The sequence below is a fragment of the Bubalus kerabau genome, chromosome 19 (genome assembly GCF_029407905.1).
Source record: "Bubalus kerabau isolate K-KA32 ecotype Philippines breed swamp buffalo chromosome 19, PCC_UOA_SB_1v2, whole genome shotgun sequence".
Classification (NCBI taxonomy): domain Eukaryota; kingdom Metazoa; phylum Chordata; class Mammalia; order Artiodactyla; family Bovidae; genus Bubalus; species Bubalus kerabau.
The window spans coordinates 31,196,998-31,223,166 of record NC_073642.1 but is presented as its reverse complement, the minus strand read 5'-3'; the positions used below and the strand labels follow the sequence as shown (position 1 = coordinate 31,223,166).

At 45.6% G+C, this 26,169-nt stretch overlaps 1 protein-coding gene across 1 annotated transcript in view; it reads left to right on the top strand.

Annotated features, from left to right (window-relative positions):
- Positions 1 to 450: 450 nt before the first annotated feature.
- The window catches only part of ACSBG1 (acyl-CoA synthetase bubblegum family member 1), a 59,655-nt gene continuing 33,936 nt past the window's right edge, over positions 451 to 26,169 (top strand). Inside the window, exon 1 of the mRNA XM_055555589.1 lies at positions 451 to 545. Coding sequence (XP_055411564.1) covers positions 466 to 545 — 80 coding nt within the window. The 5' untranslated portion in view covers positions 451 to 465. The remainder of the gene's footprint in view (positions 546 to 26,169) is intronic.

Below are 26,169 nucleotides of genomic sequence, written 5' to 3'. Positions count from 1 at the left end.
GGTGAGGTTAGCAGCTACTGCAGGATCTGAATCCAGACTGGTGCTGAGAACCCCTTGTGCTCTGACATGGCCTCTAAAGCCAGTGAGGAGGTTTTCTGGGGACCCAGAAGCCCTGAGCCCATTGGCCAGACTTCCTGGGAGAACCAGAGCAGATTTGCATGAAAAAGAACACTGGCTTCATTGAAATTCTTCTCGTCTTGAGTGAAAACAAAACCACAAAGAAAAGGAAAGTTTTAATCTTGAGCAATTTCACCGTTGAGGAGTGTTTTGAGTTTCTAAAAATGGAGAGCAAATAGGTCTCTTTGGGCCACTCCAGTCGCCGCCTCCCCCGGCCCCAGGCCCGCCCCCCTGCCCCGTCAAGGCCAACCTCCCAGGCTGAGGGAGACCGCTCTCTCTGGCAGATGCCCGAGGCTGGTGCCACACAGTTCTGGAGCTGGACGCAGCTGTCCCCCCTAGAACCCCAGCATGCCGGACAGCAGAGCAGCCCCGCAGGAGAGCCTGCTGGATGCAAGCCTGGGGACCACCCAAGAAAACGTGGGAACCAGGTAAGTCGGAGGTCGGGTCTCTGTCCACTGAGCCCATGGCCAAGTTCTGGACTTGACTCTGCTGTGTGACCCTGAGCAGGCTGCTTCACTCTCTGAGCCTCAGTCTCTTCATCTAGGAAACTAAAGAAAGGGTCTGGATGATCGCTAAATGGGATAAGCCCTGGAGTGGGACATGCGTACTCCCCTGCGTGGCCCAGAGGGGCTCAGCCGAAGAATGAGGGCATGAGTAGGGGGCTGCGGTTGGATGGAGGAAGAAGAAGACAATAAGAATGTTTCCCTGTCTTCTCAAGGGGGAACTTTGGCATGTGGGGTCAATGTCAGACAAGGACAGGGGAAAACCAAAGAGTCCGGCTCCAACTTGCTGTGTGACCTTGGTGGGTCCCTGCCCCTCTCTGGGCTGCAGCTTCCCTGTCTGGACATGAATGCAAGAGGTGAAGTTCCCCCAAAGCCCTTCTGCTGTATGTGTTCTACTAATCTGGGTTTCCCTGGTGGCTCAGTTGGTAAAGAATCCACCTGCAACGCGGGAGACCTGGGTTCAGTTCCTGGGTTGGGAAGATCCCCTGGAGGAGGGCATAGCAACCCACCCCAGTATTCTTGCCTGGAGAATCCCCATGGAGAGAGGAGCCTGGGGGGCACACCCCAGTGGGGTCACAAAGAGTCGGAAATGACTGAGCGACTGAGTGCAACCTGTGATCCAGAGGAAGCAGATTCAGTTTGTCAGTCATCACCAGTGCCCACTCTGGCCTAGGCCCTCCCCATTCAAGGATGGGGGATCCTGAGAAGTTGGAACCCAGTCCTGGCCCCAGGATTCCCCAACAAGAGGGCAGGGAGAAGGCAGACACACAGACCTCCAGATGCCTGTGATCTGTGCCAGGAGGGTACAGGCCCAGAGGAGGCGAGAGGGGCTTCTACCGCGGACTATTTTGTTTGTTTTGTGGGCGGGGTGCTGCACTGGGTCTTAGTTGCGGCCCGCAGGATCTGTGGTTGCAGCGTGCGAACTCTTAGTTGCAGCATGTGGGATCTAGTTCCCTGACCAGGGATTGAACTCAGGCCCCCTGCTTTGGGAACGTGCAGTCTTAGCCACTGGACCATCAGGAAAGTCCCGAACATCACACAGGCCTTGGATGGCCAGGAGGGCACTGACATTCAGAGAGGAAGAGCCGTGCGGCTAGAGGGAACAGCGTTGGGATGGTGAGAAGATGTGAAGAAAGATGGGGAACTCAGGGAGGGGCGAGGTCTCGCTGGCTGCAGTGCGCAGTACAGAAGGGGAGAAGGACAAGGGAGAAATGCCAGGGGCTGAGCCCTCTGGGGATAGTTGCCGGTGTTTGAGCTACAGAGTGAATGGCCATTGTTCTCATGGGAGTTATGAGGAAGGAAAGATGGAGCAAATGAAAGAAATGTCAATGTGATGGACAGACAGAGGACCCCCCTGCCCCCCGAGGCTGAGGGTCTGGGCCCTGCCCTGGGTCTCCAGAGAGCCCAGAGTGGGCTCCTTTCCTCGCAGAAGCAGAGGCACCTTACCTGCAAGGCCTCCAAGAGCTTGAGGTCCAGCCCCCTCCCTGGACGTGGGCCACACGCAGAGGGTCAATAGGATTCAAGGGGGCTGGCTGGAGCTCCCTCACCCTGGGGAATGGGCTCACAGAGGCGGGGGCCCCTTTTGCAGACTCTATGAAAGGGAGGCAGAGCAGGGAATGGTAGGTATATGAGGGGGCCTATGAGGGAAGAGAGGGCAGAAAACTCAGAAGGTCAGTCCCCCTCCGCTTTCTTGCTTAGCAACTTTGGGTAAGTTGTTTAGCTTCTCTGAGTCTCGTTATCACTCTCTGTTCAAAGGAAGACAAAAGCTTGACCTCTGTTGACCTTGCAGAAAATCTGTGCAGAGTCTATCAGCTGGTGTGTATGAAATGCTTCCAAAGGCACAAGGGCCACCCCTCACAGGCACAGTGAACCTCCTAGGCCTTGCAGAATAGCTACGAGGAAAGAGCTTTGAACCCTTGTTTAACATGTTCTAAGGTCAGAAGCCATTACCATGGCCGTGATGCTCCTCATCCCTCCAGACTGGCCCCAGGAGCACAGGGCTCCATCTCAGGCTTGTCCATCTCTCCTGGCCTTGTGGCCCCTGGCAGGCTGCTGCTCCTGGGGCAGGGTGGGTCTACACTCCTCCAATAGTCTGGGAGAGGCCTTATCTTTCCCCCCTCCCCTTCCCAGGGTTTCAGAAGGAAGGCCGGAGATCGGGGAGCTGGAGACTGAGAGCAGAGGAGGGTTTGCATGCCAGGCTCCCCCAGATGAGTTTCCTTTTGTATCACACCACTTGCAGGGCTGGAGGGAAGGAGCCTCTGCTGGGCTGGAGCTGGGGCGGATCTGATGCTGACCTGGCAGCTTGTGCTCTGTGCCCTTTGAGGCCACAGTTGTAGACTGTGCCATCCATCAGGGGTATCCATTGGATATGTCCAGAGTCCTGTTAAATTCTTAGTCCAGTAGAGGTACCAGCCTCCCTGAGCTGGAAGGGGCCCAAGTTGGAGGAAGGGCTTTAAAAGAACCAGAGAAGGGGACAGTTCACCCTGGGTTTGAAGGGCCGTGGATGCCCTGGTGGCAGGCAGGGGCATTCTGTGGACAGAAGGTGTGGTTGTGGAAGAGTTAAGGTAGCCATCAGACCAGTTAGATTGGGCCAGATTAACTGCTAGGTCTGGATAGGCCGGTGTGGCCAGACTAGGGGCCACCAGAGTCAGAAGAAGAGGCAAAGAGGAGACTTGGGAGGCGTGGATGCAGCAGAAGCAGAAGAGGAGCCTAGTTTGTGGAGGTGTCTCTGGCAGCGGTGAAGACAGGCTGGAGTTGGGTGGGCTGGAGGCAGACGCCAGAGGAAGGGAACCTGCAAAGTTGAGTGTGGCCGAGAGGAGGACAGTGAACTCTGAACTGACTGTACTCCTGGACTCCCAGCTGCCTTTCCCAGCTCTACCTGCTCTGCACTGGGGGCAGAGAGGAGACCCCTTGGAGTCAGGAGCATGGGGCAGGCACAGGAGGCTGCTGCAAGCCTGGTGAAGAAGGCTGCTCTCACTGCCAAAGCTTCCTGTGGATGATAGGGAGTGAGCTCCCCATCTCTGGGGTATGCAAGTCTGGGAGGAACAAACAATCACAATGCAAATACTATGGAAATTATACAGGCATCCTTAAGAATATGGAATATCCAGGGCCTTCCAGTTTTCCCAACTTCCTTCCCCTCACTTCCCCGTGATACCAAAAAAATGGTTATTGTAGTAGAATTACTTTCTTTCTCATATTTTGGATTCTTTGCTATTTATCGGTTTCCATAAGCATACATTCGTCTATTGAAGATTATTTCCTGTTGGGACTTTCCTAGTGGTCCAGTGGTTAAGACTCTGTGCTTCCAATGCAGCGTGTGCAGGTTCAGTCACTGGCTGAGGAACTATGATGCCACATGCTTCCTGGTACGGCCAAAATTTTTTTAAAAATAAATAAATAACAGCAGTGTAGTCTTCAAACTCAAAAATATATAATATTTATTGTTGAATAAATATTGTCCCAGAGGACATGGGAGTATATTATAAGTGCCACTGGAAGGCAAGGTCAAGAGTCCTAGGATAAAGGGCAGAGCACATCCCAGAAATCGGAGTCCCTACAGCAAAATAACCCTGTCCCAGACATCTGAATACAGATCTGGATGCCTTCAGGATGCAGGTCAACCCAGGCCAGAGCTGAGGTTTTGCAGGGGCTACAGAGTCGTTAACTGGGAACAGCAGAACGCAGGCTGGCCTGGAGTCAGAACACTGAACCAGAAGCTGACTCACTCTGTCCCCAGGCAAGTTCCCTATTGACAGCCTCTCAGGCCAGTGAAGTTTTTCTTTAGGTCATTGAGTCTAACCCCACATTCACATATTATCAACCTACCCTGACTTGAATACCTCCAGGGACGAGGAACTCACTCACTTAACTCTTTGTCCCTGCAAAAGACAGGGGCAGTGGCGGGAGAAAGTCCTGTATCACATTTGGTTCCATGTGTGCTTCCCTGGGTCCTGGCTCTATAGCCTTCCTCCACAGGCAGCCCTGGTTCCTTGCAAAGGAGCCTGTGAGGAACAATGAAGTCAGGGCTAGGAAGGTACTTTGGAAACTGCAAAGGTTGTGACCATGTGAAGGACATCTAGGACCTAGCACGGACTCTAGCCCCAAGAAGCTGTACATAAGAATTTACATCTGCAAAATGTAATGGGTTGTGTTTTTTATTAATGGAAGCAAATTTTTCACTAGATGGCTTTTGACAAAAAGCATATACCCATGTAATCAACAACTCAATAGAAATGTAGAATATTTTCATCACTCCAGAATGTTCTCTGTGCTTCCTTCTAGTCGACTTTCACCCCCACTCATCCTTAAATAACTAGATTTGAAAAGCCACTCTTCGGTCTGCTCTTGAACATCATACGAATGGAACCCACTGTATGTGCTTTTCTACGCCTGGTTCCTTTCACTAATCACAGTGTCTACAAGATTCCTCCACACTGTCAAGTGTTTCTGCAGTGGTGTTGCTTTATACTGTTGGGTACGATGCCGTCATGTGGCTATACCACAATTTGTTTATCCTTTCTCTTGTTGAGGGGATTTGAGTTGTTTCTGGTTTGGAGATTTTATGAATAAAGCTACTGCAAACACTCTTGTATAAGGTTTTTTTGTAGACATATATACTGATTTCCTTGGAGAAGTCTCTAGGTTGTTGTATCAAAAGGTCAGTTCAGTTCTGTCGCTCAGTCATGTCCAACTCTTTGCAACCCCATGGACTGCAGCACGCCAGATTTCCCTATCCATCACCAACTCCCAAAGCTTGCTTAAACTCAAGTCCATTGCGTCGGTGATGCCATCCAACCATCTCATCCTCTGTCAACCCCTTCTCCTCCTGTCCTCAATCCCTCCCAGCATCAGGGTCTTTTCAAGTGAGTCAGTTCTTCGCATCAGGTGGCCAAAGTACTGGAGTTTCGGCTTCAGCATCAGTCCTCCCAATGAATATTCAGGACTGATTTCCTTTAGGAATGACTGGTCGGATCTCCTTGCAGTCCAAGGGACTCTCAGGAGTCTTCTTCAACACCACAGTTCAAAGCATCAATTCTTTGGCGCTCAGCTGTCTTTATACTCCAACTCTCACATCCATACGTGACTACTAGAAAAACCATAGCTTTGACTAGATGGACCTTTGTTGGCAAAGTAACATCTCTGCTTTTTAATATACTTTCTAGGTTGGTCATAGCTTTTCTTCCAAGGAGCAAGCATCTTTTAATTTCTTGGCTGCAGTCACCATCTGCAGTGATTCTGGAGCCCCCCAAAATAAAGTCTGCCACTGTTTCCATTGTTTCTCCATCTATTTGCCATGAAATGATGGGACCGGATGCCATGAACTTAGTTTTCTGAATGTTGAATTTTAAGCCAACTTTTTCACTCTCCTCTTTCACTTTCATCAAGAGGCTCTTTAGTTCTTCACTTTCTGCCATAAGGGTGGTGTCATCTGCGTATCTGAGGTTATTGATATTTCTCCCAGCAATCTTGGTTCCAGCTTGTGCTTCATCTAGCCCAGCATTTCGCATGATATACTCTGCATATAAGTTAAATAAGCAGGGTGACAATACACAATCTTGACGTACTTCTTTACCTATTTGGAACCAGGCTGTTGTTTCATGTCAGTCAAAAGATAGGTATATATATAAGGGGATTAAACGAGTCAATCCTAAAGGAAATCAATCCTGAATATTCATTATAAGAACTGATGCTGAAGCTGAAGCTCCACTACCTTGGTCATCTGATATGAAGAGCCAAGTCATTGGAAAAGACCTTGATTCTGGGAAAAATTGAAGGCAAAAGGAGAAGAGGGCAGCAGAGGATGAGATGGTTAGATAGCATCACCGACTCAATGGACATGAATTTGAGCAAATTCCAGGAGATAGGGAAGGACAGGGAAGCCTGGCATGCTGCAGTCCTTGGGGTCACAAAGAGCTGGACATGACTTAGCGACTGAACAACAAATACATGTATAAGGAAGCCACCAGAGGTTTTCCAAAGTGGTCCTAGCATCCCCACAAGAAGTTTCTGTTGCTCCACATCTTTGTCATCATTATCTATTGTTACTCTTTTTCAATTATAGCTTTTCTCGTGAGTGAATGGTGGTATTTCATTGTAATTTTAATTTCCCTGATAATGATGTTGAACATATTTTCATGTGCATGTTGGCCATCTCTGCATCTTCTTTTGTGAAGTATCTATCCAAAACTTTAGCCCATTTTGTAATTGGGCTTTTATTATTAAACCTTTTATTATTGATTTGTAGAGATTTCTCCATAAATTCTTGATATCAGTCCCTCTATGAACACATAGAACTCTTTCTGTATATGTTCTATGAGAAGCTTTATGGTTTTAGTTTTTATAGTTAGGCCCATGATCCATCTCAAATTAATATTTTCCTTTTTCTCACATATTTATCCAGTTCTTCAAATGCCCTTTGTTGAAAATGATTTTTTTTTTCTGTATTAAATTGTTGTGGCCCCTTTGTTTAAAAAAAAAAAGTCAACTGGCTACATGTCTGAATCTATTTCTGGATTTACTTCCACTAAACCATTTTTATATCTTTATGTCAATATCACACTGTCCTCATTACTATAGCTTTATACTAGGTCTTGCATCAGGTAATGTTTGTCTTTCAACTTTGTTCTTTTGTTTTATAAACACAATTGTTTTGGCTGTCCTGGGCGTGGTAGACAGCCTCTAAGATGTGCCTCATTGACTCTTGCCTTTTGGATTCTTGTGTAATTCCATATCCGTGAATGGGGACCAACCTACTAACTTATTTCTAAGAAGCAGAATATGGCAAAAGTGGTGGGATTTCACTTCAGAGATATGGTTATAAAAAGACCATGATTTCATTTTTACTGCTTTCTCTCATTTTCTTACTTACTTTCTCTGAGGGAGAGGCCCAGGTGGCAAAGACCTGAGGGAGACCTCTGGCCATCAGCCAGCGAGGGATTGAGATCCTCAGCCCAACAACCTGCAAGGAACTGAGTTCTGCCCACAACCCCATGAGTTAAACTTTCAGCTGAGACTGACGGTTTGATGACAATGTCATGAGAGATTTTGAGCCAGAGGCACTCAGCTAAACCTAGATTCTTAACCCATAGAAACTGCAAGATAATAAATGCCTATTTTTAAAAAGTCACTACACTTGGGGATGCTTGTTATAATGGGTTAATAACACAATAGCTCCTTTGGGTTTTTTTGTTTGTTCGTTTGCTTGTTTAATATTTATCTTTATCTATTTATTTGGCTGCACTTAGTTGTGGCAGGCAGGATCTTTGGTTGTGTCATTTGAACTCTTAGTTTTGAAACAGAGCAGGACTGTGTGGTCCTTGTCCCCCCCCCCCACCCCACCCCCCCCATCATGTCCTCTGCCTTCCTTTTGTCTGTGGAAAACTTTAGTCAAAGAATAAGTTTAATCAGAGAAATGAGAAATACTGAAAGAAAAGACAACAGTCTAAGGAGACTAAATAATAATAATGTAGTTATTAAACATAGTCAAGGACCTTCCGTTCTCAAGGGCTGTAGATAATATTCTTAGCCATATCTTGTGAGCTGTCTTAAAGATACCAAAACACCAGGTGGAAAAGTTAACTACATGATGACCAGACTGTACCCAGGACTTGAGCTTCCACAATTCTGAAAACTGACCACAAAAAAAATGAGAACAAGTGCACCCAAATTGAAGACTAACTGTACCTAAAACAACCAAGATAATGCTAGTCAGACCGCTGATGACCGATTGAAGATGACTGTTAGAGATGTCTATGTTGTTTCTGCAGGTAACAGCATCCCCTACTCTGTCTATAAATGCTCGCACCCCATGCTTGTCAGGGGAAGAAGTCAGCCTTTGGAAAAATATCCACCACCTTCCCCCGACAGTTGCCAGCACCTGAAATAAAGCAAACTTTCCTTTCCACCCGATCTGCCCTGTTTATTGGCTTCCCTTCCCTGCCCCCACTCATTTCCATAATAGTTTCAGCATGTGGAGTCTAGTTCACTGATCAGGAATCAAATCTGGGACCCCTTCATTGGGAGTGCAGAGTCAGCCACTGGGGCACCAGGGAAGTCCACGCAATAGCTCCTTTGTATTCTCATGCAGAATTTAGAATTATCTAGTCATGGGACTTTCCTGGTGGTTCAGAGGTAATGAATCTGCCTGCCAATGCAGGAGACTCAGGTTCAATCCTTTGTTCAGGAAGATCCCCTGGAGAAGGAAATGGCAACCTACTCCAGTATTCTTGCCTGGGAAATCCCATGTACAGAGGAGCCTAGCCAGTTATAGTCCATAGGGTCACAAAAAGTCAGACAAGAATTAGCAAGTAAACAAGTCAGTCTCAACAAAAAAGACTGTTGGAATTTTGGCTAAGAACAAATTGAATCTATGTTTCAAACTGGGGAGAATTTCCTGATCAATGAACATGGTATGTATTTCCATTTATTTAGATCTTTGATTTCTCTCAGCTATGAATTGTAGTTTTCAGTGTAGATGTCTTACACACTTTTTTCCTAAACCTGTTCTTTAGAATTGCATGGGTTTTGATACTATGTAAATTGTATTTTGTAATTAATTTTCTAATCATTTGTTGTTTGTATAGAAATACAATTGATTTAAAAAAAATATTGACCTTGAATCTTGTGATCTTGGTTAATTACATTTGTTAGTTCTAGTGCTTTTTTTTTGGTAGATGCCTTTGGATTTTTTATGCATACAAATTTGTTATTTATTTTAACAGATAGCTTTATTTCTTCTACCTGCTTCCAATCATTTCACTTTTTAATTTGTCTTGCCTTGTTACACTGACTAGGACCTCCAATATAATGCTGAATAGAGACAGTAAGAGCAGGTATCCTTGCCTTGTTTCTAATATATTTAGCATTTCCAGTGATCTTTATTCCCTCTTGTAGATCTGTTGCAGGAAGGGGGACCCCTTCCAGGGCCTGAAACTGGGCTCTTGTCTAACACTAGGAAATGAATTGTCCAAGGAGACACATGTGCTGACAAAGCAAGAGATTTTATTGGGAAAGGGCACCGGGAGGAGAGTAGCAGGGTAAGGGAACCCAGGAGAACAGCTCTGTCACATGGCTTGCGGTCTTGGGTTTTATGGTGATGGGATTAGTTTCTGGGTTGTCTTTAGCCAATTATTCTGACTCATAGTCCATCCTGGTGGTGCACACCTTGTTCAGCCAAGGTGGATGCCAGAAAGGATTCTAGGAGGTGATCAGACATGTGGTGTCTTCTCTTGACCTTTCCTGAACTCTTCTGGTTGGTGGAGGCTTATTAGTTCCGTGTTCCTTACCAGGACATCTTGTCCTAAAACAACTCATGCAAATAGTTGCTATGGTACCTGGCCAGGGTGGGTGGTTTCAATCAGTGTGCCTCCCCTAGCAGATCCATGTTTTCATCTAGTGTAATTCCCACTATAAACCTGAATAAACATTATTCCCTGAATACACTCTTGTAGCATTTCTTGTAGTGAAAACGTTGTGGTTATTTCTTGCTGCTTAACAAGTCACTCAAAACTGTGGTGCCTCAAGCCAACAACCATTCCTTATTATCTCTCATGGTTTCTACGGGTCAGTAATTCAGGAGCAACTTAGTTAAGTGATTCTAGCTCAGGGTCTCTCATGAGGTTACACTCAAGATGTTAGCCAGGGTAACACTCATCTGGATGGAAGATCCTCTTTCAAGCTTATCTATAAGGTTGTTGGCAGACCTCTGTTCTTCATTGGCTGTGTTAGTTTCCTGTTGCCACTGTAACAAATCACCATAAGCTTAGTGGTTTAAAACAGAATACATTTATTCTTTCATAATTCTAGAGGGCAGAAGTCTGAAATCAGTTTCATGGGGCTAAAATCAAGGTGTCATCAGGGTTGTGCTCCCTTCAGAGGCTGCAGGGGAGAATCTCCTCTTCTTTGCCTCTTTCCTTTTTCTTCTTCTTTCCTCTACCAACATCTACCCTTGGCTTGTGGTTATACCTCTCCAGTCTCTGTTCTGCGCTCACCCTGCCTTCTTCTCCTTTGTGTGTGTGTCCAATCTCCCTCTATCTCCCTCTCATGATACATGGGATTGCAATCCAGTTCAGTTCAGTTCAGTTGCTCAGTCATGTCTGACTTGTTGAGACCCCATGGACTGCAGCACGCTAGGCCTCCCTGTCCATCACCAACTCCCGGAGACTACTCAAACCTATGTCCATTGTGTCGGTGATGCTATCCAACCATCTCATCCTCTGTTGTCCCCTTCTCCTGCCCCCAATCCCTCCCAGCATCAGGGTTGGTTCTTCACAGCAGGTGGCCAAAGTATTGGAGTTTCAGCTTCAGCATCAGTCCTTCCAATGAATATTCAGGACTGATTTCCTTTAGGATGGACTGGTTGGATCTCCTTGCTGTCCAAGGGGCTTTCAAGAGTCTTCTCCAACACCACAATTCAAAGCATCAATTCTTCGGCACTCAGCTTTCTTTATACTCCAACTCTCACATCCATATGTGACTACTAGAAAAACCATAGCTTTGACTAGATGGACCTTTGTTGGCAAAACAATGTCTCTGCTTTTTAATATGTTGTCTAAGTTGGTTATAGCTTTTCTTCCAAGGGGCAAGCATCTTTTAATTTCATGGCTGCAGTCACCATCTGCAGTAATTTTGGAGACCAAAAAAATAAACTCTGTCACTGTTTCCATTGTTTCCCCATCTATTTGCCATGAAGTTATGGGACCAGATGCCATGAACTTAGTTTTCTGAATGTTGAATTTTAAGCCAACTTTTTCGCTCTCCTCTTTTACTTTCAACAGGAGGCTCTTTAGTTCCTCTTTGCTTTCTGTCAAACGGGTGGTATTATCTGCATATCTGAGGTTATTGATATTTCTCCCAGCAATCTTGATTCTAGCCTGTGTTTCATCCAGCCTGGCATTTCACATAATGTGCTCTGCATGGAAGTTAAATAAATGGGGTGGCAATATACAGCCTTGACATGCTCCTTTCCTGATTTGGAACCAGTCTATTATTCCATGTCCAGTTCTAATTGTTGCTTCTTGACCTGCATACATTTCTCAGGAGGCAGGTCAAGTGGTCTGGTATTATCATCTCTTTCAGAATTTTCCACAGTTTATTGTGATCTATACAGTCAAAGGCTTTGGCATAGTCAATAAAGCACAAGTAGATGCTTTTCTGGGATTCTGGCTTTCTTGATGATCCAACAGATGCTGTCAATTTGAACTCTGGTTCCTCTGACTTTTCTAAAATCAGCTCGAACACCTGGAAGTTCATGGTTCATGTACTGTTTAAGCCTGGCTTGGAGAATTTGGAGCATTACTTTGCTAGTGTGTGAGATGAGTGCAGTTGTGCAGTAGTTTGAGCATTCTTTGGCATTGCCTTTCTTTGGGATTGGAATGAAAACTGACCTTTTCCAGTTCTGTGGCCCCTGCTGAGTTTTCCAAATTTGCTGGCATATTGAGTACAGCACTTTCACAGCATCATCTTTTCGGATTTGAAATAGCTCAACTGGAATTCCATCACCTCCACTAGTTTTGTTCGTAGTGATGCTTCCTAAGGCCCACTTGACTTCGCATTCCATAATGTCTGGCTCTAGGTGAGTAATCACACCATCTTGATTATCTGGGTCATGAAGATCTTTTTTGTACAGTTCTTCTGTGTATTCTTGCCACCTCTTCTTAATATCTTCGGCTTCTGTTAGGTCCATACTGTTTCTGTCCTTTATTGTGCCCATATTTGCATGAAATGTTCCCTTGGTGTCTCTAATTTTCTTGAAGAGATATCTACTCTTTCCCATTCTGTTGTTTTTCTCTATTTCTTTGCATTGATCACTGAGGAAAACTTTGTTATCTCTCCTTGCTATTTTTTAGAACTCTGCATTCAGATGCATATGTCTTTTCTTTTCTCCTTTGACTTTAGCTTCTCTTTTCTCAGCTATTTGTAAGGCCTCCTCAGACAACCATTTTACCTTTTTGTATTTCTTTTTCTTGGGGATGGTCTTGATCACTGCCCCCTGTATAATGTCACAAACCTCCATTCATAGTTCTTCAGGCACTCTGTCTATCAGATCTAATCCCTTGAATCTACTTGTCACTTCTACTGTATAATTGTAAAGGATATGATTTAGGTCATACCTGAATGGTCTAGTGGTTTTCCCTACTTTCTTCAGCTTAAGTCTGAATTTTGCAATAAGGAGTTCATGGGACTGAGTTTAGTGCCCACCAAGATAATCCATGATCAACCCCTTGTCTCAAGATCCTCAATTTAATCACATCTGCAACACCCCCCCTTTTATTGGATGGGGGGCATATAAGGTAATATTCAGTTTTGAGAGATTAGGAGATGAATATTTAGGTAGGGGGCATTTTCAACTTACCACTCTTGCTGTTCACCAGAGACCTTAGTTTTGCTAGTGGACTTCTCTAGTATAGTCTGCTTGAGTGTTTTCTTGACATGACAACTGGTGGCTGGGCCTGGGGTTGTCTCCAGTGTTCTTTACTCATATGTCTGATGCCTGAGGTGGTGAGACGCAATAGGCTGGGGTTTGGATCAACCAGGAAGGCTCAGTATCTCCTCTATTTAATTTCACATGGTCTCCTTCATAGTGGCTTCAAGGTAGCCTGACTTCTGACATGGTAGGTCAAGGACAAAAAAGTGTGTATTGTGAGAGAATCAGGTGAAAACTGTATTACCTTTTATGAGCTAGCCTTGGAAATCACGTAGTGTCACTTCTGCTACATGGTATTTGTTAGAAGCTGGTCATTAAGGCCATCTCATATTTAAGAAGAGGAGAATAAGACAATTGATTGATGGGAAGAGTGTAAAGAATTTGCAGACATGATTTCAAGTCATCACATAAGCGTGGTGATGAAAAAACTCTCATATTTCATTTAGATATCATTTCACTTTAAAAAAAATATTGAAATATGGTTGATTGACAATGTTGTGTGAGTTTCAGGTGTACAGAAAAGTGAAAGTGATTCAGTTATACATAAATGTGTGTGTATACATATAAAAATATATATATATATACACATTCTGTTTTTGACTATTTTCCATTATAGGTTATTAAAAGGTATTGAATATAGTCCTCTGTACCAACAATAGGTCCTTGTTTGTCTCATATTTACATTCATTTTTAAAGATATTTGATGTTTTACAGATAGCTGAGGCTGCATTTATTTTTTTACTATAACAGCTTTATTGAGATATAAATCACATACCATAAATTTTACCCATTTAAAGTATAAAATCCAATGATTTTTAGTGTATTTCTAGATTTGTGCAAACATCACCACAGTCTATTTTAAAGTATTTTCATTACCCAAAATGAACCCCTAACCCATTAGCATTTCCATTTTCCCTCAAGCCCCCAGCCCTAGGCAACCACTAATCTACTTTTTGTCTATATAGATTTGCTTAGTCTGGATGTTTCACTTAAATGGTCTGATATGATATATCATCTATTGTGAATGGCTTCCTTTATTCAGCATGTTTTCATGATTCATATTCATGTTATATCATGTATCAGTCCTTCATTCTTTTTATGGCCAAATAAATTCTAATCTATTGACATGCCACGTTTAGTTTACCCATTTATCAGCTAATGAACATTTGGGTTTTTATTTTCTGGCTATTATGAATAATGCTCCAATAAATATTTACGTATAAGTTTTTGTATGGACATATGTTTTATTTCAGATATAAACCTAAAAGTGGAATTGTTCAATCATATAACGCCATGCATAATCTTTTGAGGAACTAGCAGACTGTTTTTCAAAGCAGCTGCATCACCTACCATCAGAAGTGTACAAGAGTTCCATTTTCTCCACATCCTCACTTGTGGGATCTTAGTTCTCTGACCAGGGACTGAACCCATGCCCTGGGAAGTGATAGCACAGAGTTCTAATCATTGTGCCATGAGGGAATTCCCAGTATCCATCTTTTTTATAAGGCCATTCTAGTGGGTATGAAGTGTTACCTCATTCTGGTTTTGATTTGTATTTTCTGATAGCTGATAATGCTGGACATCACACATTTCTTCTCCATTTGTTTATCTTTGGAAAAATGTCTATTCAAATCCTTTGTCCAGTTTCCATTGGGTTATTTTTCTATTTTGTTGAATTATTAGAGTTCTCATATCAGGATAAATGATTTGCTAATTCTCTTATCAGATGAATGATTTGCTAATATTTTCTTCCATTCTGTGGGTTATCTTTTCACTTTCTTGATGATGTCCTTTGAAGCACAAAGAGGTTTAATTTTGATGTAGTCCAATTTGTCTATTTTTCTTTTGTTTCTTGTGCTTTTGGTGTCATAGCTAAGAAGGCTTTACCTAATTCAAGTCTATATAGATTTATTCTTATATTTTCTTCTAGCATTTTTACAGTTTAAACTCTTGCATTTAGGTACCTCTTTGATACATTTCAAATTAATTTTTTGTGTATGGTGTGAGGAAAGTGTCCAACTTTATACTTCTGCACATGGATATTGAGTCGCCCCAGTACCACTTGTTGAAAAGAATACTTCCCACATTGAATTGTCATGGCACCCTTGTTGAGAATCAGTTCAGTTGCTCAGTCGTGTCTGACTCTTTGCGACCCCATGGACTGCAGCACGCCAGGGCTCCCTGTCCATCACCAACTCCTGGAGTTTACTCAAACCCATGTCCATTGTGTCGGTGATGCTATCCAACCATCTCATCCTCTGTCGTCCCCTTTCCCTCCCGCCCTCAATCTTTCCCAGCATCAGGGTCTCTTCAAATGAGTCAGCTTTTCATATCAGGTGGCCAAGTATTCAAGTTTCAGCTTCAACATCAGTCCTTCCAATGAATATTCTGAACTGATTTCCTTTAGGAATGACTGGTTGGATCTCCTTGCTGTCCAAGGGACTCTCAAGAGTCTTCTCCAACACCACAGTTCAAAAGCATCAATTCTTCGGCGCTTAGCTTTCTTTATAGTCCAACTCTCACATCCATACATGAGTCCTGGAAAAACTATAGCCTTGACTAGACAGACCTTTGTTGGCAAAGTAATGTCTCTGCTTTTGAGTATGCTTTCTAGGTTGGTCATAACTTTCCTTCCAAGGAGTGTCTTTTAATTTCATGGCTGTAATCACCATCTGCAGTGATTTTGGAGCCCCCCAAAATAAAGTCTGCCACTGTTTCCCCATCTATTTGCCATGAAGTAATGGGACCGGATGCCATGACCTTAGTTTTCTGAATGTTGAGTTTTAAGCCAACTTTTTCACTCTCCTCTTTCACTTTCATCAAGAGGCTCTTTAGTTCTTCTTCATTTTCTGCCATAAGGGCGGTGTCATCTGCATACCTGAGGTTATTGATATTTCTCCCAGCAATCTTGATTCCAGCTTGTTGAGAATCAATTGACTATAAATACGAAGACTGATTTCTGGATTCTAGATTCTACTGCATTTATGTGTACGTCTGTTTTATGCCAGTACCACTTTATCCTGATTACTGAAGGACACACTGTGCGTGCGTGCTCAGTCGCTTCAGTCGCGTCTGACTCTTTGTGAACCTATGGACTGTAGCCTGCCAGTCTCCTCTGTCGATAGGGTTTTCCTGGCAAGAATCCTGGAGTGGGTTGCCATTCCCTCCTCCAGGGGATCTTCCCCACTCAGGGACTGAAACTGCGTCTCCTGCATTGCAAGCAGATTCTTTACTGCTGAGCCACCATGGAAGCAGGACACTGTAGGTTTATAGTATGTTTTGAAATCAAGAAGTGTGGATCCTCCAACTTGTTCTTTCTCAAGATTGTTTTGTCTATCTGGGTCTTTTGAAATCTCATAGTAATTTTATACCAGTTTGTTAATTTCTGCAGAAAAACCAGCTAGGATTTTGATAGGGATTATGTTGACCTGCAGATCCATTTGGGATCTACAATATCAAGTCTCTTGATCTTGAGATGCCTTTGCATTTACTTAGCTTTTTGTCTTCTTCTTTCAGCAACGTTTTGTTCTGTTCAATTAAAAAACCTTTTTCTCTCTGCTCTTTGGATTGAATAATTTCTATTATTCTGTCTTAAGGGGAATGAACTTTCAGGTATATGAACTTTTCAATCTGCTGTCAAACTCATCTGGTAAATTTCTCATTTCAGAGATTGTATTTTTCTTATACTTTGTATTTTTATGTTGTGATTTTCATCTGTTCATCAGTTCTATCATTTTTTCTTTAAATTATTGAACTATTAGTAACCGTTTTAAAGTCTTTGTATGCTTATTCTAGGGCTTCCCAGGTGGCTCAGTAGTAAAGAATCTGCGTGCCAATGCAAGAGACATAGGAGACTTGGGCTCAATCCCTGGGTTGGGAAGATTCCCTCGGGTAAGAAATGGAAACCCACTCCAGTATTCTTGCCTGAGAAATTCCATGGACAGAGAAGCCTGGTGGGCTACAGTCCAAAGGGTCGCAAGGGGCCAGACAGGACTGAGCAATTGAGCAAGCACTCATGCTTATTCCAACATTTGTGTCATGCCCGAGTATGTTTCTTTCTTTTTTTTTTTTTTAAATTTTATTTTTAAACTTTACAATATTGTATTAGTTTTGCCAAACATCGAAATGAATCCGCCACAGGTATACCCGTGCTCCCCATCCTGAACCCTCCTCCCTCCTCCCTCCCCATACCCTCCCTCTGGGCCGTCCCGGTGCACCAGCCCCAAGCATCCAGTATCGTGCATCGAACCTGGACTGGCGACTCATTTCATACATGATATTATACATGTTTCAATGCCATTCTCCCAAATCTCCCCACCCTCTCCCTCTCCCACAGAGTCCATAAGACTGATCTATACATCAGTGTCTCTTTTGCTGTCTCGTACACAGGGTTATTGTTACCATCTTTCTAAATTCCATATATATGCGTTAGTATACTGTATTGGTGTTTTTCTTTCTGGCTTACTTCACTCTGTATAATAGGTTCCAGTTTCATCCACCTCATTAGAACTGATTCAAATGTATTCTTTTTAATGGCTGAGTAATACTCCATTGTGTATATGTACCACAGCTTTCTTATCCATTCATCTGCTGATGGGCATCTAGGTTGCTCAACTCCAGAAAAATAAATGACCCAATCAAAAAATGGGCCAAAGAACTAAATAGACATTTCTCCAAAGAAGACATACAGATGGCTAACAAACACATGAAAAGATGCTCAACATCACTCATTATCAGAGAAATGCAAATCAAAACCACTATGAGGTACCATTTCATGCCAGTCAGAATGGCTGCGATCCAAAAGTCTACAAGCAATAAATGCTGTAGAGGGTGTGGAGAAAAGGGAACCCTCTTACACTGTTGGTGAGAATGCAAACTAGTTCAGCCACTATGGAGAACAGTGTGGAGATTCCTTAAAAAACTGGAAATAGAACTACCTTATGATCCAGCAATCCCACTGCTGGGCATACACACTGAGGAAACCAGAAGGGAAAGAGACACGTGTACCCCAATGTTCATCGCAGCACTGTTTATAATAGCCAGGACATGGAAGCAACCTAGATGTCCATCAGCAGATGAATGGATAAGAAAGCTGTGGTACATATACACAATGGAGTATTACTCAGCCGAGTATGTTTCTATTGACTATTTTCTCCTCTTGATTTTGGCCCACATTTCCTGATTTTTCAGATGTCTGATCATTTTTTATTACATGTTGGATACTGTAATGACACGTCAGGAGTATATTGATTTGAAGAATGTAAAATTACATGTGCATTAAACTAGTGTCTCAACCACAGGGCTCTGCCTTTCTGAGTCAGTTTCTCCTTCCAAATCCCATGTTGCTGAAGTGTGTGGAGAGGAATAAGGAGCCTCAGAGAGCCTCACTCAATTTTAAGCAGTGCCCATTATGGTTCATAACATAAAATCTGGAGCCAGATTGCCTAGATTTGAATCCCAACCATTCTAGTTACAAGCTCTGTAGACTTTAGCAAATTACTTCATTTCTCTGTGCTTCATTTGCCTCTTAAATGGGGATTATAATTCAGTACCTGCTTTATAAGATTGTTGAGATAAGTAAATGTGTTGACACGTATGACATTATTGGAACAGTGCCTGGCACGTACTAATTGTTCAGTAAGTATTAGTTCTCATTGTTAATAAAGTGAAATGATGTTCTTCTAGATCAGTCTCCCGAGGCTCTGTGTCCACACTGCACAACACCTTTGCCTGCCAGGCTCACAGATGTCTCTCGAGTGTGTAGGCCATATATGTGCCTGTCTCCTTCATGCCCATCTTTAGACTGTGGGCTCCTCCAGGGCAGGGACCAAGGCTGGGAGCCAACATCCATATGCTGCAGGGGCACAACACCCCTGTTGGCAGAAGTCTAAACCCCAACCTTGCCCCTATCCTGACACCATGAAGTTTCTCTGGCTAAGAACTGGTCCAGAACCTGAAAAATGGCAGTGTTCTTTCTTCCTCTCATCTCCTTAGTAGAAACATGGAAAACCACCTATCATCAGAGCTGGAATTTAGAGACCATCCCTTCCACCCCTTCATTTTATAGATGGACTAACTGAAGCCATAACAGGAGAAAAAGTGTAACCCAAAGTCAGACTTGCGGGTCTTCAAATAAAAACGGCGAGTGACAGGAAATGGCAAGCTTCTTTGCTGTCTGCCAGAACTGCGTCAACTCCAAGTTTCAAGCTGCCTCCCAATTACGATGCAAAACACCAGTTGACAGTTCTCTCTGTCGGTCATCAATACAACAGAAGAAAATGGTTTGAGGATTTAAACCTTGCCTCTACCCCAGATTTTTCAAACTTTTGGAAGAAGGGTGTATTAAAAACGTCTAATGATGAATGCTTGGGAGTGGGAGTTCAGAGGACCATGGGACGCCCACCTTTCTGCACCTCACTCACTTTGGCCCCTGTCCCACCCACTCAAATCACGCAGCAGGCCCGAGCCTATCAGGTACAGCCTGTTAACAGCATAAACACTGAACCTGCCCAAGTTTGCATCCTACTCTGCTAACCAAAAGACCTTTGGCAAGTTACATAATCTCCTTGTACCTCAGTTTCCTCATCTGTAAAGTGAGGATGTGATAGAAGCTGTTGAGCTGTTGATAGTGATTGCGCTGTTGAGAGGACTGAATGTGTCAATATATGTATAAGGTGCACAGAACCCTGCCTGGCACACGTTACTAGTGCAAATGTGTTGATTATTAGCCATTCAGTTCAGTTCAGTTCAGTTCAGTCGCTCAGTCATGTCCGACTCTTTGCGACACCATGAATCACAGCATGCCAGGCTTCCCTGTCCATCACCAACTCCTGGAGTTCACTCAAACTCATGCCCATCGAGTTGGTGATGCCATCCAGCCATCTCATCCTCTGTCTTCCCCTTCTCCTCCTGCCCCCAATCCCTCCCAGAATCAGGGTCTTTTCCAATGAGTCAACTCAGCCATTACTATCATTATTCTTGCCTTGTTCCCCACAGCTTCTCAGGCCTTGGAGTCCAGAAACACCCAGTCCTGTAGCCTTGTCCTTGCCTGGCACAGCAGAATTCCAGCCCAGACATCCAAATCACCAGTCATAGACAGAAAACTGCAAAGCCCTCTGCCTGTGACTTGCCTGGGGAAATTGAGTCCCAGAGAGGACCAGGGACTTTCCCAAGGTTATCCAACTGAGGTGGAATTTGAACTAGAATCCATGTGTCCCAGTGTCCAGGGACCTGTCTAGGGCATGACCAGACTCCTCCTAGGCCATGCAGAGGACCTTGGTGTGACCCTGTAGGCTGTGTGATTGGCTTGAGAAGGTTAAGCATTTGATGCTGCAGATTGGGTTAGAAGTCAGCTGGCTGATGGGACACCCACATCCACCATGGCAGGAGCCAAGATGAAGCTGAGACAAGCCTTTGGTCTCTCAGCAAGCACTCCTGTTAGGCAAAGATGGAGGAGAAACACTGATCTTCCTTGCACTGGGGATCAGCCACAGTCAAGGGCCCCAGGCGCCTGCCCCAAATATGTTCCTTCTGATGGACCTGGCAAGATATGTCTTGGGCCACTCCTGCCCTGCCCTCACCCTTTCTGAGAGACCGTGTGTCCCCAGAAGATCTCTGCCTTGGACAAGCTCCATCTGTGGGCTGGGGTCCCAGGCCTGGGGGCGGTCCGCAGCCTGGTCTGTGGCACTTGGACACTCTCCTATCTGCACCAGCTTCCTCTGCTCCACCACTGCCTGGGGCAGTTGTCCTCTGCCTCATGTTAAGTAAACCTTCACCCCTATCCATCTTTCCTCCTTCAATTTCCTTGTACCCTTTCCCCAGCCTGGTCTAGTGACCCCACAGTGACCTTGAAAGCATCTTTACTTATTAACTGTCAATTCCATCATCTCTAAGACTTTGAGGCAGGGACCAGGCTCTGCCTTTGAGACAAGGGCTTGCCTCCGCCCCAAAGGCCCCCAGCAATGTCTGCAGAGGAGGTACTCAGTAATTATAGTAGGAAGGAGGAGCCTCCTGGAGCTGGCAGTCATGGGACAAGCAGAGGTCATTTCCAACTCTGAGAATATGGGCTTAAGATTTTTATTTCATAGTAGACAGTTCAGTTTTAAAAAGGAACACCCAGCCTCTAAACGTTAAGCGCTCTGGGATGGACACAGCTAGCACGGCTCCAGCAAGAAGCATGAGAGCTGGGGGTCCTTCCCAAAGGGCTTCCTGGAGGAGGAGGGGTCTGAAGAACAGTAGGAAATGTGTGCCAGGGAAGGCAAGCTTGCAGTTTTTGAGAGGGGATAGAAAGGGAAGATGACGCATCCCCCAAGTCCTCCTGCCTAGAATAAGCCCATTTGCTCAGCCTCCTATCAGTTTGGAAACTCTACATTTAGAGGAGTTGTCGAGCTGCCTGGGAGGAGCTGAGGGATCTGGGCGTGCATTCCTGCTAGCCCCCCAAAGTGAGGACATTTCTCCCGCCATCCCCGCCAACTTCGACCCCCAGTGCCAATTCCAACATCAATGCTCTATCCTCGCCAGGAGAGTGGGAGGAAGAGGAAAAAAGTGGGGCAAGCCACACTGTCTTTAGGACAGAGGAAGGATCTGCATTTCTATCTGGGGTTCACTGGGGCTGGGGTGTATGGATTTCCAAAGCACCCTGGGTGCCCTGAAACTGCAAGAGCATTTGGGCACACTGATAGGGGTGAGCGGAGGGCTTCCAGCAGTTCTCAAAGGGACTCCTGACCCATGAGAGGCTCAGGGGCAGCACCCCAGGCCTGAATTGTCAGGTGCCCCAAAGTGGTGGTGGGCGAGGATCATTGCTAAGAAAAAAGCTGTTAAGAAATTGGAATTTGAAAGGGGAGAATTCTCTTGAAGTTGGTGTGCTGGTAGTGACACACCAGCCTAGTGTAGCAATCTGGGAGTCATATGCCATGAATGGGTGGAGAGCCTTGGAATAACCCCTGCCCCATCCTGCTGCTGTGCCCTGCATCTGAGCCTTCAGTTTAGGGCTTGCTTAAATTTTCCCCTAACACCCAGTGGCCTCTGTTTTTTCACCTCTTCCAACACCTGCTCACCCCAGAGGCAGTTGACAGGTGACAACTCAGGTGGGAAGGGGTTTGGGGTTGGAAGGTGAAATAGCACAGTGATTGGCAGGGGTGTTTCCAGAGAGCAGGGCCCAGGTTTTAGAAGATGCACATATAATGCCACAAACCCAAGAGTCTCTGGAATGAGGTGGAAGTGGTGAGGGCATTAGAGGACAAAGGACAATGTGCAGAGATACTGTTTCCACAGAAGAGGGGCTCTCTAGAGGCAATGTGAGGTGGAGCCGTCAGCCGAGGTTTATGATGCAAATAATGGTCAAATCCAGCTTACATGGTGTCCTGGTTTCAAAGTCAGTTATGGAAAGCTGGATTTCAAATGACATCTCTGCCTCTTGCTGGGCAGGACATTGAACATGTCTAAAGCTCTCAAGTAGCATTGACATATACACCATCATTTGTAAAATATATGGCTGGTGGGAAGTTGCTGTATAACAAAGGAGCCCAGCCTGGTGCTCTGTGATGACTTAGAGGGGTAGGATGGGAGGTAGGAGGGAGGTTTAAGAGGAAGGGGATATATGTAACCTTTCCCTTATCCAAGGGATCTTCCTAACCCAGGGATTGAACCCAGGTCTCCCACATTACAGGTGGATTCTTTACCAGCTGAGCCACAAGAGAAGTCCATGTATATATATACAATTATGTGTGTGTATATATATATAATTATGACTGATTCACATTGCTATGCAGCAGAAACCAACACAACACTGGAAAGCAATTATCCTCCAATTTAAAAAAGGGGGGGATAAAAGAGGAAGGAGAAAAAAATAAAATAAAGTTCTCTGGGCCTCTGTCCCCTCACCTGGGAAATGGCACCATTGATCCACATTGGGCTGTTGGAAGACGTGAAGAGCCAACACACATAAAACACTAGGCGCAATCCGTGTATTTAGTAAAGAAAAGTTTGGAAAAGCAAAGGAAAAAAAGTTCAGGTTGCCTGCCTAACCCCTGGGGCCCAGCACCAGCTCCAGGCAGAAAGCCCTGCAGCAGGAACAGTGTCTTCCTGCGTCTCTGCCAAGGATGACAGACAACACACCCACTGGCATCGGCAGGCCCCTCCCTCGCCTCCCGCCCCTCTTTATTTAAGCCTCACAGGTGGGCAGCAAGGACCTGTGCCAGGTAGGTCAGAGGTATCTGTGGCCACACCTCACCGACAGTGCCAGGGCAGACTGGGGTGGGTCCCCACTCCCGCCCAGCCCCACTGCCTCATTACCTGGGACCAGGGACCCTGAAGCACTGGCTCCCACACCTACGATGCCTTAGCTGAAGGAGCACAGCGAATGCTGTGCCCTGTGCCTACCCGCCCCAAGGAGGAAGGTGAACACCCTGTGGCAGCCAGATCCTCCCTGGACGTGCACAGTCCATCACTGTAAGTCCTCGATGGGGGTCTTCCGGCTGGGAATCAGGGATCGCAAGAGAGATGCCAGGGGAGCCTTATCTTTGAGATGAGACAGGCAGGTCAGGCCAACTAAAGAGCAGTATGGAGTGTGGGGTCTGCTATGCGGGGCAGCAGGGAAGCCAGTAGGAAGCCACCGCCGTCAAGAGCTCCAGCTGTGCAGCTGTGTCTGTGTGCCCAGGACCATGGGATCAGAAGGAGGCACAGCTCCCCTCCCTACTCAGGAGGTTTTAGGATTTGGGGAAGTATTTGGACAATGCCTTCGATTGAAAATACCCTGCAGCACGTAGAAGACAGGTTCTCCCTTTGCCCCTAGGACAGAGAGAGATGAGAACCAGAACAAGAAGGGGATGGGAAAGAGTGGTGGTGGTGGTGGTGGTGGTGGTAGGGGTTTACTCATAGTGGACAGGAGTCAGGAGGCCGGGAATCTGATGTATTTGCTCATCCTGGTAATTGATTGGCCCTGGGGCCCAAGGCAGCCACCTGCTGCGAGGCTGTGTTGTTCCCAATGTGATCAGAGCATGTGGGCTTAGGTGATGGTGAATTACAGACAGGTACCGAGGCCGGGAACCAGTGAGGTACGCCCTGGAAGGAGGGCAGTCGCCCCAGACCTGGCCAGGCACAGGGTGACTCACTCTGTGTCTCTATTGCAGGGCGCTTTGGTGGTGCTGGGCCTCTCTGGGGCTGATGCGGCTCTCCCAGGGGACGCCTGAACAGGCTCTCTGAGGTTCTCATTCTCTCTGGGGTGAGCTTGCAGGGTGTGGCCACCTCTCGGGGACAATGCCAGAGGCACTCCTGCTCAGGTCTGCCAGCTCTATCCTGAGGACCGTGTAAGGAACAAGGATCCTACCCCCTCCCACCTCCTGGCTCCCACACTGCCTTCCAGAAAGGAGAGTTCTTGGGCTTGGCAGGGTACCTGGACACCCAGACTTGGATTGGGACTTTTCACCCTATTTAGTAACCCTCCTAATCTCAAAAAAGAATTTCCTCCTACTTATTCACCAAAAGATTTGTGATAGCCTAAGCACTACATGTATCCTGTTATCCTCACAATAGCCATGGGATTTAGGCAGACAACTAGAGGCTCAGAGAGGTACATGACTTGCCAAAGGTTGTACAGCAAGTAAAGTGACTTAAACCCAGGCAGGCCAACTCTGGTAAATCTGAGTGCTCTATTGTTTCAAGAAAGCATTTATGGAGTACTTACTGCATACAGGGCAGAGTGCTGAATGGGAAGAAAGGGCAACAGAAATAAATAGGAACTGGATCTCCATCCATGAGGGGTTCACATGGAAAATGAAGGCTCCCCTTGACTTAAATGTCACACACATAGTGACGACTTGAGAAGGATTAGATCCAACCAACATTTACTGAGCACTTAGGGCCAGAGGACAGGGTTGAATCAGGCATGACCCCTACTCTCAAGAAGCTTCCCAAGCTACAGGTGGCCTTCAAAGCCCAAACCTGCGTGTTTGAGGGCTACAAGGGTGAGAGGGTGTTGGGGATCATCCAGAAGGGCTTCCTGAAAGAGGAGCTGAAGGAAGCTATTGGCAGGCTTTGTTTTTAAATGATTCCCATCAGATCTTCTGGAAAGTTAGGAGGAGAAAGGAGAGCCAGTTCAGGGAAAGGAGAGTGCAAGCCCTCCCAGACGCCTCTGCTTACCCCCCACACCGCACAATATACCTGCTCGTACGTGCCCTCGAAGTGCTTCTTGCTCCCCATGCTACTATTGGGCAGATGCTGAAGGAGTTCTTGCTTCTGTGAAAGTGAGTAAGGCAGGATGCTCACAGGCCGTGTGTGTGAGCCGGGGCTGAGAACAGTTTGCATTCTTGTGCTAAGTCGCTTCAGTCACGTCCGACTTTGCGACCACATGGCCCATAGCCCACCAGGCTCCTCTGTCCATGGAATTCTCCAGGCAAGAATATTGGAGTGGGTTGCTGGGCCCCTCCTCCAGGGGATCTTTCCGAATCAGGGATTGAACCCAAATCTCTTATGTTTCCTGCATTGGTAGGTGAGCTCTTTACCACCAACACCACTTTAGCGTCCTCATCGGATTTTCCTCTTTCTCCTAGGAATGGAAACGCAGAGGCAAGTCAGTCCCCTTGGGCCGTTCTCTCATCGTCACTGTCATTCTGCTACTTAGGAACTTTCTCCTGTGACACTGAGCTAAGTTCTGGAGTGCCATGTTCCAGGCGTAGTCGAGGGAATACTGTGTTCCTCACCTTTGACAGGCTCCATGGGTTGACTATATAATAGTCACACTTCCCCTGTCACAATGATTTGCCAGCCACTTGTGATTTCTGGAACAGCAGCAAGAATCAGAAGGGGCCCAGATTGCTCTTGAGGAGTCAAAACAGAAGGGATTTCTCCCCATATCTCTTTTCTTTGAGGAAAACATAAATTCCACTTTGGAAGCCATCTCCTCTGACTTCACAATTCTAACAAGCTTGGCTATTTTATTTACTAGTCTGCTACCGGAAAAAGCCCGCAGAGCAGGAGGGAGGTGAGTCACTGGAGGCTAGCACAGTGACAGGGGCACGAAGCGGCCACTGGTGATGCAGGCGAGGATTAAAGACTAAAGACAAGCATGGCCAGCAGCGACACGTGAGGCAGCAGCCACCTCAGGAAAGGACAGGTGGCCCTCCA